Source organism: Alosa pseudoharengus, unplaced genomic scaffold (genome assembly GCF_046254945.1).
Source record: "Alosa pseudoharengus isolate Yale_2024_CS ecotype anadromous, Long Island Sound unplaced genomic scaffold, YU_APseudo_1.1 YU_APseudo_1.1_scf_10, whole genome shotgun sequence".
In the NCBI taxonomy this organism is placed as follows: Eukaryota; Metazoa; Chordata; class Actinopteri; order Clupeiformes; family Clupeidae; genus Alosa; species Alosa pseudoharengus.
Window position 1 is genome coordinate 7,081,156 of NW_027468565.1, and position 13,742 is coordinate 7,094,897.

Here is a 13,742-nt window from a genome sequence, read left to right on the forward strand (position 1 = left end):
ACGTCCTGATTGTGTATAATACTGGAAGGTGCTGCTAAATGAAATCAGTGGATGGAATTGAGTTTGTGAGCGGTATGCACGAGAGGAGATGTAACAGAGTGTATATGTCAGCCATGCTCTGCTTATCCACAGATCGTCCTCACCACTACTTCCATTGGCAAAGAGGCATCGGTCGGTGTTTTTTTTTTTTCTCGTCTGTTACTGTCTCTTCTAGCACCATTTGTTTTAAACATGAAGTCAGAGTTTTTTAAAAGAAACAGTCGTGTGGGGATCGGGAAGGTTTAGTTTAACGTTTATAGCACTAAAAACGTCTGCTGTATTAAGAAAAATACATTCTCTGCTTCTGGGTACCTCTTAATATCAATGCTAATGTTAGAACAACATGCCCACTCCCGTGTTAAACTCCATTATCAGGTCATTGTGATGTGGTAGAAGCTTAGATCAACACCCCAGGCAAGTTGAAAGTGCACGTCGCTCCCTGATTTGCAAGAAGAGTTGCTGATGGAAATTGGCCCATGGTGTATATTCAGTCTCACAGCGTGGATTTTTGTATCCAATTAAAGCCCACATTAAACATCCGTCTGCCTGAATAAAACTCCCAAGTGATTCACCTCGATGCTGAGGTACGATCAAACTTTTGCCGACAAATGTATTCTAGATCTGTCTGTCTGAGGTGAAAATCTCAGAGGGTATGTATGCTTACACTGAAACATCAGGCAGGCAGGACTACCGCCAAGCAAGCATGTGCCAGTGCAGAATTAATTTAGTCTGTAAGACAAGCTAACAAAAAAGATATCAAACAACTAAATGATTGTAATGTGGACATTTTGTGTTGATAGGTGTACTTTGTAAAGTCAGTTTCTATCAATGGATGGTTCTTTGTGTGTAATGTGAGTCTGTACATAGGTTTGTAAAAGTTGTTACATTTGAAAAAGAATAGTGTTTATTTGTTGTTAAATTGTTTTGTAAATCTTGACATTTTATATATGTGAGTACAGTGAATGTGACCTTTTATTTAAAAAGAGAAAAGGTTTTATGTATGTGAAACAACACACCAAATGTTAACCAACCTCTGTTAGAACAAATCAGAACTGAACCATATTCATAAATAGGGAATTCAATGGTGTTTTTTGTTGTTGTTTTCATTATGGAAGAAGCACTTTATATTTTTGTTTGTGTTTAGCTCTTACTTGTCATGAACTTGTTAGTGAATAGAGCTCATCAAAGTTGTAAACCTAGGAAAGAATAAAAACACAAAATCTAAACTAAACAAAAACTAAACATATTGCATAGGGTTTGCCAGAGATCAAACTTGGCTTGTATGTAGGACTAAAGTGGTGCCTCATGCTACCTGTACATATTGTAAATTATTTATTGAGCGAAAAATAAATTGTCTTGTCGATTTGTTTTGGAAATCTTGTGTCCTGTGTCTATCTGATCTCCCTGCGACTTGCAGTGACTAGCTAACTTTATATGGCTTACACTGCCACCTAGTGGATTCTATGTTGTCAAAGGAAATGCCCCAGACATTTTGAATGCACTTTTAATGCTTTTTAAATGTATTTTGTTATAAGCAATATTATAAACACACTAATCGCAATCTTGAGATAAAAGTGAAAAAGAAAACACCATCAAATGTAACTTTTTCATGATGTAGGAAACTTTAATACATATAGGTCTATAAACATATGTACAGTACAGTCTGATTGAACAGTGGCATTTTAGTTTCATCTTGTGTATAAATTACTCTGGTTGGCATATCTGTGGAGCTCAGCCCGGCTCCGAGAGCTGTTGGGTAGTGTCTGGTTGGCGGGGTGTGGCGTTGTGGTGAAAAGGGTGGAAGATTCTCCGGGCACTCTCTTGGAACAAACACAACTGTCGCACTCTGAGAGTACGAACGCTCACACTGAATTCAAACACATTAACTCATCCCTTTCTGTTGCCATGACACTACGGAACCACACAACCCACACGTTTGTTCCCACCCCCTTCCTCAAGTAAACTTGAGTCGTCTTCTCGAGTTACTTGATTACGACTCCCATCACAAACACCTAATACTGAGACATCTCTATGTTCAAATCATTGAACGTCCAGGCATCCATACAGTCATGTGAATGTACATCAGAATTAAGGCACACATGGAGAGAACGCTAAACACATTTAAAAAATAAATCCACATGTTTCATGTTCAATAGGTCAGGATTGTGGGTCAGCTTGACTGCTGAATGTTGGCGGTCTGCTCAGGCAGCGGCAGACCGGATCTGTGCCACGTCAGGGCCGGATTCAAGCCACAGTCAGCTGCTCTCTGTGCTGGAGACTCCTCTGGCACGATCCTGATCTGACATCCTTGGATCACTTGGTTTCTTTTGTTTCTTTTCTTTCATGACTTTGAAAGGTAGAATAATAAAGCACACTGATGACAAACGAACGAAAGAAAGAATGAGTCTTGAGTCCATGACACTCAATACTTACAAAGTAGAAAACAGGACTTGTAGAGTACTGAACTTTTAGTGCAATATCAGATGCAGGAGAAGTCTTCATACTGCCCGTACTGGCCCAAGAGGGCCCAACAGGCATTGAAATGGCTCAAAGTGAAGAAAACAAAAACGATGAAAAGAAGAGTAGCTTACATATCATAGTGTTCTGAGTCGTCCCTAAAAGATACACACTGACCTTGAATACTGGTGCATAAACGCCCACTCTTGCCATTAAGCTGGGCAACTATTAACAGTTATGTGCTCGTAGCACAGTTAAGGGATTGATAAAAAAAAGCCATATCAATGGTACATTTTTTAGCAGACTGGTCAATTCAGTGATGGAAAAACCAGAAGTGGTTACTAATGATTCATCATTAACATTTAAAGTGACATTGTTATAAAAAAAGTAAGCTGTTTCAGTGTAATCCACTGAGAGTCATTGTAAAGGCATGATCCTACGAGAAATGTGCTGTCGGGGAGAGTCAAATGAAAAACACATGATAAGTTTCACCAGAGCTACTCAACTTAAAGCTTCGATGGCATGAAGGTGCAGCAGACACAATCTGTTTTTTTTGTAAAACAGACTACTCTTTTCTAAGAATAGAGATTCTTATTTTTTTTGGAAAATACTACAATGAAAACTACAAAACAACCAAAAGCGACAAACATCAAAAAAATAAATGTTTTACTCTGAGGGGGTAGGGGGGTCAAGCTCTTCTCTGCTTACTTTCAAAAGGCCAAATGCGTCAGGCACTTCAAATGTGTCATTCAATCGTTCTTTTCAAAAAGGCATTGAAGATTGTTCCTGTGACAGTCCATAGGACTTAACATTTCTCACGGCTGAGTTCACAGAGTCCATAGAAATGCAGCTAACAGTTAAACAGTGTCTCTCGTCTACTCCTTGGGGGTCAGGCTGTAACCTGTCTCAGGTAGTGGATTGGGGGGAGAGAGGGGGGCCTAAAGGGGGGCAGAGCTCCTGGCTGCATCCCCTGGCGGCCATGGGAGGAGGGAGAGTAATGGGGCTGGCAGAGATGGTGCTTGCTTGTCTTGATCCCTCCTCTGTTGAGCAGGTTGTTTGTGTGTTGAGAAGGGAAGTGGCCACTGGCTGCTCTAGGCCAAGGCTGGGAGCTTTGGCAGCAGCAGCAGCTAGCCATTCCCCCGTTTTCCCCCTAGAGTGAGGGTAGCTTTTCCTGGGCACTGTGTCTGGCCTCTCGGCCTGAGGAGTCGGAGGAAGGGCCGGAGCTGGCGTCTACCTGCTGTTCCAGTTGAAGTCTCCCGCGGGTTTGGCCTCGATGGGGGGGCGCTCAGTGGGCGAGTGCGAGTCGTGGGGAGACTTCTGGGCTTGTGGGGAGCGCGGATCCAGCAGGGGAGGGGGTTTGTCTGGGTGGAAGGGCCGGTGGTGGTCTGGCCCCGCGTTGGAGCCAGGGTTACCTGGGGGTCCTCTGTGATCGGGCATCCGCCTAAAGTCTGGACCATGGCCTCCACCACCACCACCACCACCACCACCACCTCCTCCTCCTCCTCCCCCTCCTCCTCCTCCACTACCTCCTCCTCCACTGCTGCCATAGTTCTGGGAGCGGAAGTCATCGGGTCGTCTCCTCTTGGGGTCCATGTGTCTGAGGAAGCAGGAATGGTTGACATTAACGGCTGCAGTGTGTCTGCCTGTAGCACTAAACCTGAGATGTACTGACTGTCTAAACAAATCCACACACAGCTGGAGCACTGCACTTCTAATCTGAGGAAACCTGACTATACGCAACACTCTGATATAAATGGCTACAAAACATAGATAAGCGAACTGCAATTACAAAAAATGTACCTGAAGCTTCTTTACATTCTAGGGCCATCGGACACATAGTGTTGCAGGCAATTATTTCTTTCAGATATGCTCTCGAGAGATGTTAAATCCCTAGTGCTATAGGTAGGGTTTCCCACAGCAACCAATCAACAACCAAGCTTATTTAATATTTATAAGAATGCGGAGGAGAAACTAAAGGAGTCCAAAGAGTTCATTGGAAATGAGCCTGGAGATAGCACAAATTCCAGAGATATTCCAGAGATAGCTTTAGCAATTAGGTGCAACTCCCTTTCCCTCTGCTCACCTGTCATAGTAGTTGTCCCGGTGGCCTCTGTGGTCACGATCATTGCCGTACTGATCGTAGGGCCTCTTCCGTGGGGAGCCGCTGTTGCGGTAGCCCCCTGAGCTCCGGTAGGAGTCGCTGTGGGGACGCCGGTCGCCATAGTGATGGTCCTTGTAGCGGTCGTAGGGGTGGTGCCGGTCCCCCTGCCATGACTGGTTGCTGTTGCTTGGGTAACCGTAGCTTCGGTCCCTTTTCCAGTCTCCTCGGTCTGTTGCAACAAGAAACGCACCACAGTGGTGGTCAGTGGCATTATCCGTTTCTGTTTTTCACACCAACCATAACAATACCAAAAAATACCCCCCAAAATGGCTAAACTTAAGCACTGGCTAGATTAATTTAACAAATATATATCATATATTAGGATGGTGGGCTATTTACAACTACATTTAGATGCTTCTCACAGATTTAAGTTATTTATTTCCCACATAAATCTCTTCTCCACCCCGTGTTAGCATCTCACCATCTCCTGGGAAGTGTCTCTTGTTGGGCTGGCCGTAGGGGTCTCTGTGGTGACCGTGTCCAGGGGGCCCAGAAGGATGGCCCTTCTGAGAGGCCTGGGTGCCTGTGGAGTCTCGACTGGAGCCAGAGGGCTCAGGCCTGAAGGGCCTCTTCTTGCCTGGGTCCTCCTTCTTCCGATGCTCTTTCTGGAGATAACAAAAAGATAACAACGATTAGGGTCGAAATGTTCTGCCGAGGAGACACCAAAATTGGACCCAGTGATTTCTCTGAGCAATGTTCAAGCATGTTCCAAAACATTCTTTGAGACATCACCATCTGTGATAATGGAACATCCCTCATGAATTTATCTCTACATGTCTACATGGCCTTTAGAAGCAGAGTTCTGCTGAAGGTTTCTTCCTGTTAAGGAGTTCTCCCATGCCATGGTTGCCTTAGTGATCGCTCTTAGGGGTTCAGACACTGGGCTCTAAAACCTCATGAGACTATTTCAATTGTTACTGGCTCTATGTAGATAAAGACAATTGAATTGAATTAAATTGAATGTCTCAGAGCTATACAACCATGAGTGGAGCTGCTGGGAAGCGTGCTTACCTCCTCCTCCTGGGAGCGTTTCTTCTGAGCCATCTTATACAGCTTGTGCAGCTTCCTGGCTCCAAACTCTGTGAATTTGGACACAAAAATCCACAAGTTCCTGGAACACCAAAACAGACACAAATGTACAAAGTTAGTAATGAGAATTAAAAGTAACAAAAAGGAGTTTTAAAACTAGCAGTCTAACTACTGAAAAGACATGCAAAGTCCACTCATGTCTTTTGGCAATAGCTTGCAATGGCCTATGAAAGTGTGAAAACGCAGGACTGCAGATTTGGACCATGTACAATAATGTGCACACATATCAGTGGACTGCACTAGGATGCCTGTCACGTATCTAGCTGGGCAGGTGGTGTTACCTGCGCCAGGTTTTGACGTGCTCCGGGTCATTGTAGGCTTTAAGGCACTCTGTGATGCGATCGCCGATCTTCAGCAGGCAGGTGCGCGTGTGCTGAAGCTGGTCCTGCACGGTCATTCCCTCGTCGGGCTTATCCAGCTGCTTCAGAGCCTTCTTCACTGGCCGCATACGCTCCTTACACTGCACACATGTGCGCGCACACAGACACACACACACACACACACACACACACACACACACACACATATTTAAATCAATTGAACACATACAACACAAAAGTATGCAAACATACAAAATGGTAATGTGAAAGCATAGAAACAGAAAACACATATTACACATTGTATCTGAGTACAATGTGTAATATGTTATGCTTGTACTTACGCACACATACATACATACATAAACACACTAACATATCCATTCACGACCATCTGGGGCAACTAAACACCTTCTGGTATCCTAACAACCATGCCACACATTCACATTGCATTCTGCTCTGATTTATTCTCACCAGAGAGAGAGACAGAGAGAGAGAGAGAGAGAAAGAGAGATAGAGAGAAAAAATCAGAATCGCATAGAATACATTATGGAATGAAACCGCTTCCTACACTTGCACACGAAGGAGAAAAAACATTTTACATTGTGTATGTTACATCAATGCGTGTAGAGAGAGACAGAGAGAGAGAGAGAGAGACAGAGAGAGAGAGAGAGAGAGAGAGAGAATGACTCACAATGCTAAAGGTTTCCTGGTCCAGCTCATCGTCCTCCTCTCCGATTGGCACAGGATCACTGCCCGCTGTAATGTGCACTGGCCCCTGGGGCTTCTTCCCTTTGGCTCCTGCCTTCGCCTGAAAGGAGAGGACACTTAGCACTGCTACGCAATACTACATTTGTACTATTTTTAACCTAAATATAAGCTTGAGCCTTAATGATGCTGTACAGTACATGCATAGCAACATAAATCTTTATCTTAAGACTTTAGAAGGCTGTGCAGCACACTAACTACATAATTACATAATTACCTAATTACATAGTAATTACTACATAGGTACATATTTAGTTATTACATGGCTCTTCATAATGCTGTAAAATGTTCCATGCGGAATGTGGAGGTCTGATAATTTTGTATAACAGACAGTTGGTGTGTATAACAGACCGCTGTCAAGGAAAATGGGTTTTGTGCATATTATTCACGTCTTTCATATCACTCTGCAAGTAGTCCAGTCACTTCTTGCAATGGAACTTCATTCAAAAGTGAAAACAGACGGTTGATCAGCTGTGTTCTAAAGAATGTCAAGATGATTCAAGTTTAGCGTGTGAACTATTTGTTTCTCAGCAAAAGCCACAACAAAACGGTAACAAATAAATGTGTAAAGAGATATGTAAAGAGACATATCATGAAGAGTTTATTTTTTAGTTTTGTCAAGTAGTCGCATCCGGTTTACCCTGTCGGGACTTATTTTCACGATTATGACCAGCATTCTATACATTATCCCTTACTTATTACACGGCTCTTCAGAGTGCTGCAGAAAGTTCCATTTACATGAATGGGCCTTCCCAACGTTCGGGCGCATGTTAAATCTATATAAATCACCGGCAAAGTATATAAATCACCGCTGTCAATGGCAACGGGTTGATTAACGTCTTTCATACCCCTCCGCAAGAATTCCGTTCGCTTATTGCAATGGAATTTCATTGAAAGGGAAAGTAAGCTAGTAAGACATTGCCACGCAACACCTGAAACTGTCAAGTTCTATCTGTGTGGCGAACTATTTATTTTGTCATCGGAAGACACGAAACAGTAGCAAAATCATTTTTAAAGATTCATTGTGTTAGGTTTCTTTTCTCGTTTTGGCAAGTAGCCGTGTAATAAGCGGGATAATGTATTGTCTGCCGGTAATTATCAGAAAATAAGTCCCTTCAGGTCGAAGCAAAACCCCTCCGCTGCGCGTCGGGGTTCTGTTCTCCCTGTCGGGTCTTATTTTCTGATAATTACCGGCGGACAATACATTATCCCTTACATAGTGGATGTTAATTAACATAGGGGCAGGTAGTAGTAAGTAAGTAACAAGTAGTAAGAATGCTTCTAGATTGCATAGACAGCATAGTGATAAAGATTTTTTTCCAGTGATTTTTAGAATTGCATCACCATTGTGGTTATAGAAGTATTTCTGCTAGAAATTTGTAAAGCCATGAAGTCATATTTCACATTTTTACAAGAAAGGTGTGGAGCAGACATTTTCCCATAATACAGAAAGAAAAAAACACACCTTTTCTTTTTTGGCCTTGGTACGCTTCTTCTCTTTCTCTTTCTTAGGAGTTCCCTGCTTCTCTTTATTCTCTTTGTTGTCTTTCTTCTTCTGTCTCTTTTTGGCAGGTGATTTATCAGCCGTGTCATCCTAAGGAACACACAGACAACACTCAGGGAACACACCCTCATAACGTATGTGTTATGAACTAAGATACCATCTGCCAGTTTGTCTTTGCTGTAATGGAAACCCAGGTGGGGAAGCAAAAGCTTGTACGAGTATGGATGGAAGTGTTTATTTTGGAATAATGCCCTGTTAACAACCGTTAACAGTTAACAACGTTAACAACCATATAACTACCATTTCACATGTTAAAGTAATGTTAGTGCAGAAGCATAAATATGAAGCAATAGACGTTCATGGCTAACAACTTAACAACTAGATGCACCTCAAAGTGCTCTGATACACAGATCAGTTGCCTGTCCAGAAAAAGCCTCAACTGACTAATTCCCATTGCTCCACTCTGAGCACTGCGGAAAGAGGATCTACCTTGACCTCTCCCTCCTCAGAGGGGTTGTCTGAGAGACGCGGAGAGGAGATGTCATTGGACAGTTCATCTTTGGGAACCTTGTTCTCCTTCTTCACACGAGGCTTTCTCTTCTTTACAACAACCTGAGAGGAGACACGGAGGAGATAAAGACTGAATAATCATCATTGAAGATTTTTTTTATGATTTCACACCAGATATGAGCTGTCCACACTCCTGCCTGACAAAAAAGTCAAAATCTGGACACGACATCCATCTAAAATGTTTACTGTGATTAAAACCAGTGTGAAAATGTGGCAGCTTCTACATAGGCAAAACAGCAGGGCAACACTATCTACATACAAATAGTATTTTACTCTTACACCAAACTCCATATCAAACACTAGCTTTCCTTTATTTAATTTGGTATTTGGCTTTCCAGAGTTAACTAATCCAAATTATGGCATATATGACCATAACTCTATTGACATGTGGAGATTGAAAGGCTGGTTCGTACCTCATCTCCTGCCTTGGCGAGGTTCTTGCTGTCCTGCTCCTTCTTGAGCATCTTCAGCAGGTAGTCTGCCCGCAGCTGTAGCTGCTTGGCCTGGGGCTTCTTGTCCGGGTCATCAGGGAGGATCTGCACTCAACACAAACAGACGTGTGAAAAGAAGCCACAGTCACACTGATTTAAGGACATTTCCATGACACTCCATTACTACATGGAGCCAGACTCGACAATATGTTTGTTCTTCATTTCTCTTCTTCATCCCTCACCCTCTCCATCTGAATTCACTCCTAACTAATTCTACCATGTCTGCTCTATATTTAAAACAGTCTTCCTTCCACCTTCCACCTTCATTTGTTTCAGAAAACACAAAAAGTTAACCAAAAATTGAATGATGATTTAGGCAAAAAAATATTATGCCATTATTTTAGGAAGGTCACAAAATGATACTATTTACTAGTAGTATTTTGGGAAATGTATGTGCATTTTGTAACAGTTGGCTCTGTTGTAAACTATGTGCTTTTTCATGGAACAGAGTGATACTAGTAACTCTAGAAATCAACTACAACAGCGTCTTGAGGTAGGTGTACCTTGTCGGCCAGTTTGAGGTCTGGGTCCGTCTTGAGCTGATCCCAGTTGCCGTAGCCGTGCTCGTAAATGCCCAGCAAAAGCTGGGTGTCGTCCTGGAGATCCCAGTCCACATCAAAGTGGGGGATTTTCACCCTGCACGTCAGCTGGAACCTGGGAAAGTGAGTGGGTAACAATAAGCTACAAGGGACCTGTTCGTGTTCATTAGGTCAAGCACCTGGAGGATACCTCTGACGCTCACTCACTGCAGACACATACAATACACAAGTGGCTATTGATAAATTGAATTCTTCTTTTGTCAACTCTTCTTTACAAGTGTTTAGAATGGAGGAATTCAAATGCCTGGACAGAAAATGAGAGTTGTTCCGATGCTTGCTTTTTAGAGTGAAGGTCACTGGGCCTGTGTGTGTGTGTGTGTGTGTGTGTGTGTGTGTGTGTGTGTGTGTGAGTGTGTGTGAGTGTGTGTGACGTGGATGTCTGAAAGCAAAGACTCACTTGTTCCTCTCGGCAGGGTTGGAGGGGATGACTTTGTGCAGGGGATCAAACTCCTCCTCGTGCTGAATGATGGACTTGGCGTTGACCTGCACGCCAGAGATCTTGATGTTGATCCCTCGCCTTTTCCCAGGACCCTTAGCTGCAGCGGCAGCACAGTGCCATGAAGAGAAAAACAGGAGGTAGAGAGTCAGCCAAGGTCATAGGATCGCTACTGAGTGTGTGTGAGCCACAAAGAACCCATCACTTCTAGGGAATAGCTCCGCGCCACACCACATTAGAGACGCTTCTGGTCTAGCAACAGGTCTGCTGTTATGGTGTGGCAGCATACACAAAACACACACACACACACACACCTTCTGCAGGGTTTTCTTTGAGCTGCTCCTCATGCTCTTGGACAGCTGTCACGCAGCTGTTGTGCACCAGCTCTCCCAGGCGCTTCAGGTCGGCGATGGACTTGTCGACCAGCTCCGAGTCCCGTGCAATGGCCTCCAGCCTGAGAGAAACACAACAGAGGAGCTGACATGGCTGCAACACACTCAACAACCACAGCCAGACCAGTAGGACACAGTGAACAATCAAACATCACAAAGAGGCAAGTGTATTGTTTAAGCTGTATTCTAAAACAAGTATTTTGTGCTTAAAAAGCCATGAAAATCATACATCATTTGAGTTCATGTTTTAGAACAAACCCACAAGGATGGCATAACCCTAATTCAGTCTCCATGGTACCAAACTTTTATTTTCATTATCAGACTTACAAAATGGTGGCTTTCACCAAGCCCATCTAAGAACATGGGACACAACTCAATTCAAGCCAGAAAGTAGGACCAATCTTGCTTAGTGTCTATTTCTTGACATCCTTGCTGTTCAAACTTTATATACATCTAACTAATACTAATAATTATAATAATATTGATAAAGATGCTTTACCTCTCCAAAGGTGCTCCAAACTTCTTGTAAGCCTTTATGAACCTGATGATACAAATACAGTAGATGTTTAGGGTATAGTGCTCACAACATAAAGGCCATGATTCCAGTTAGCAAATTATCAGGATTGAGCTTTTGGTTGCTTGGGATAAAACTACATGATCAAATTTCTCTGGTCTTATAAACACAGCTGGGGTGGATGCATTACCTGCGGATTTCAGCGTCTGTGAAGCCCTCCACATTGTTCTTGCGTGCCCGCGGCCTTCCACGCCTTTTGGGCTTCTTGTCGTCCTCGCTGTCGTCCGTCTCGCTGTCCGACCCAGATGAGCGGTTCTTGAGTTTGGAGCCAACGTCACTGTCACTGTCATTGGCCCGTGCCTACACAGACACATCACATGTATCACATGTCAAATCTGGTGCAGCCTTATGCCATTTACATTTTCTTACTTCTTTTTCATATTTATGACTAATCTCCTGAAGCAGTCCAGATAAGGATCCAGACAAGGATTGCAGAAACATAAGAACTACGCCAAAGGACCAATTCAGAGAACCTGAAAACAGGTCCAAAAACCATGATTTAAAGAGACTGTCGAAATTATTATTATGCTTCACTTTCTGCGTGTGAGTGTGAGTGTTTAAACAAACACTCTGAGCTGTAAGGCCTGGTGGTCCCTCTGGTGTGTGTGTGTGTGTGTGTATGTATGTCAGAGAGAGAAAGAGAAAGAGTGTGTGTGTGTGTGTGTGCATGTATGTACGAGTGAGTGAGTGAGAGAGAGAGAGAAAGAGTGTGTGTGTGTGTGTGTGTGTGTGTGTGTGTGTGTGTGTGTGTGTGTGTGTGTGTGAGAGAGAGCGAGAGAGAGTGTGTGTGATTTGTATGATCTCAGGCGGCAGGGGGACTAATGAGGCTGTGGTAAAGACAAGTGTGCTGGCATCACAGGGGAGCCCAGCCTGCAGTAAAACCTAACGACTCATTACAGGGTGCGAGGACGCAAGAGTCACACAACCATGCTCTCGCTCACTCTCACACACACCCACGTATACAATCCCATGGAGGTATACAAGTACACACATACATGATCACAAGCGCACACACACACAAGTGCAAACCCAATCACACACACACACACACACACACACGCACGGATTTAGTGCAGGGCTATAAAATCTAATGAGTCATTACGAGCGCCAGCGACATCACGCATTGCGAGTGGAGATGGAAAAGGCTGCGTTGGGCCTCGGGGAGCACTTCACAGAGGACCATCTGGAGCGAGTGCACCCGACGTCTGGCTTGAATAAACCACTCGCTCTGTGGCAGTGTGGGGAGCCGATGGCGGTGGAGGAGAAAGAGGGGGAGGAGGAGGAAGGGGGCCCTCAGCTGGGGGCAGGCAGTGGGGGAACTTGATGAACTGCACGCACGAGTGTAGAGATTGGACGTTTGGAGACTGGAAGCCAGAGAACTGGTGTCAATTGTGCTCCATAAGGGCTCTGTTCCTCAGGTTCCACAACATCATGCTGGCATTGCAGGAGGCGATTATGTTTGGGATTGCCTGTGGTTTTTGTTTATGAAGGACTGGGGAGGTTGCAGTGACAGTAGGGAGGTAGTGTTAAGTCAGGCCAAAGATGCAGACTTGAGGAGGCATCACTTGCATGAAACCAAGGATGTGTCAACCACAGGAGTCTTTGCTTTAGGAGACCGTGGACGGGGTTTGTGTTGGAGAAAGTGTGGGAGGAGGTCAGACTGACCCTCTGGAAAGGGTGTTTTGGATTTGAGGCGCTCTGCGAGGTTGCACCCCAGAGCTGCAGCTTTGTAAGCTTGTAAATCAAAACAACGGTTCACAGAGAGAAGGGCCTGAGACGAGAAATTGGCTGACAGTGCAAATTGAGCTGCCTTTGAAAACACAGGAGAGAAAACATGGCGGGTCAAATCTCTGGGTTTAGAGCAGCAACCCCGAGGCCTTTGATGCTGTGAACAGTGTGTGTGTGCTGAGTGTTGTTAACTGCACACTGCAAGCACATGCTATGGGTCACAGACGTGCTATCCAAGATTCCTTCCAATTATATATTATGCACAACTATTCCCTGATGCCTCATTCAATGGAGCTTGAGAAGTGCGTGTTTGTGAGTGCTGTGGGATGTTGAAGCGTACCCTCTTGTTGGAGCTGCGGCTGCGAGGCAGCATGTAGATGTCCTCCATCTCCTTCTGCTTCTCCTCCTCCTCGATCCGCCGACGCTGGTCCTCAGGGATGATGTCGTCCCAGTCGCGAGGCTGCCTCTCCTCCAGCTCGGGCACGTTCTCGTCCATGGTGAAGTTCGCCACCTGTCAGAGGGGAAAGCTCAGAGACTGAGGACTGGAAGGATAAACCAGTAGGCAAAAAGTGTGTGTGTGTATGTCTGTGTGTGTGTGTGTGTGTGTGTGTGTGGTG

The 13,742-nt window shown here is 44.4% G+C and overlaps 1 protein-coding gene across 4 annotated transcripts in view; it reads right to left on the bottom strand.

The window, feature by feature from the left end:
* Positions 1-1,638: 1,638 nt before the first annotated feature.
* The window catches only part of chd2 (chromodomain helicase DNA binding protein 2), a 31,438-nt gene continuing 19,334 nt past the window's right edge, over positions 1,639-13,742 (bottom strand). For all 4 annotated transcript variants that reach the window (XM_076262377.1, XM_076262372.1, XM_076262388.1 and 1 more), the window contains 15 exons: positions 13,466-13,636; positions 11,528-11,697; positions 11,323-11,364; positions 10,746-10,885; positions 10,393-10,531; positions 9,900-10,050; positions 9,319-9,441; positions 8,825-8,947; positions 8,297-8,425; positions 6,758-6,874; positions 6,028-6,206; positions 5,669-5,768; positions 5,079-5,262; positions 4,580-4,826; positions 1,639-4,093 (listed from right to left, as the gene is read on the bottom strand). In XM_076262377.1, the coding sequence (XP_076118492.1) occupies positions 3,727-4,093; positions 4,580-4,826; positions 5,079-5,262; positions 5,669-5,768; positions 6,028-6,206; positions 6,758-6,874; positions 8,297-8,425; positions 8,825-8,947; positions 9,319-9,441; positions 9,900-10,050; positions 10,393-10,531; positions 10,746-10,885; positions 11,323-11,364; positions 11,528-11,697; positions 13,466-13,636 (2,382 nt within the window). In that variant the 3' untranslated portion in view covers positions 1,639-3,726. The remainder of the gene's footprint in view (positions 4,094-4,579; positions 4,827-5,078; positions 5,263-5,668; positions 5,769-6,027; positions 6,207-6,757; positions 6,875-8,296; positions 8,426-8,824; positions 8,948-9,318; positions 9,442-9,899; positions 10,051-10,392; positions 10,532-10,745; positions 10,886-11,322; positions 11,365-11,527; positions 11,698-13,465; positions 13,637-13,742) is intronic.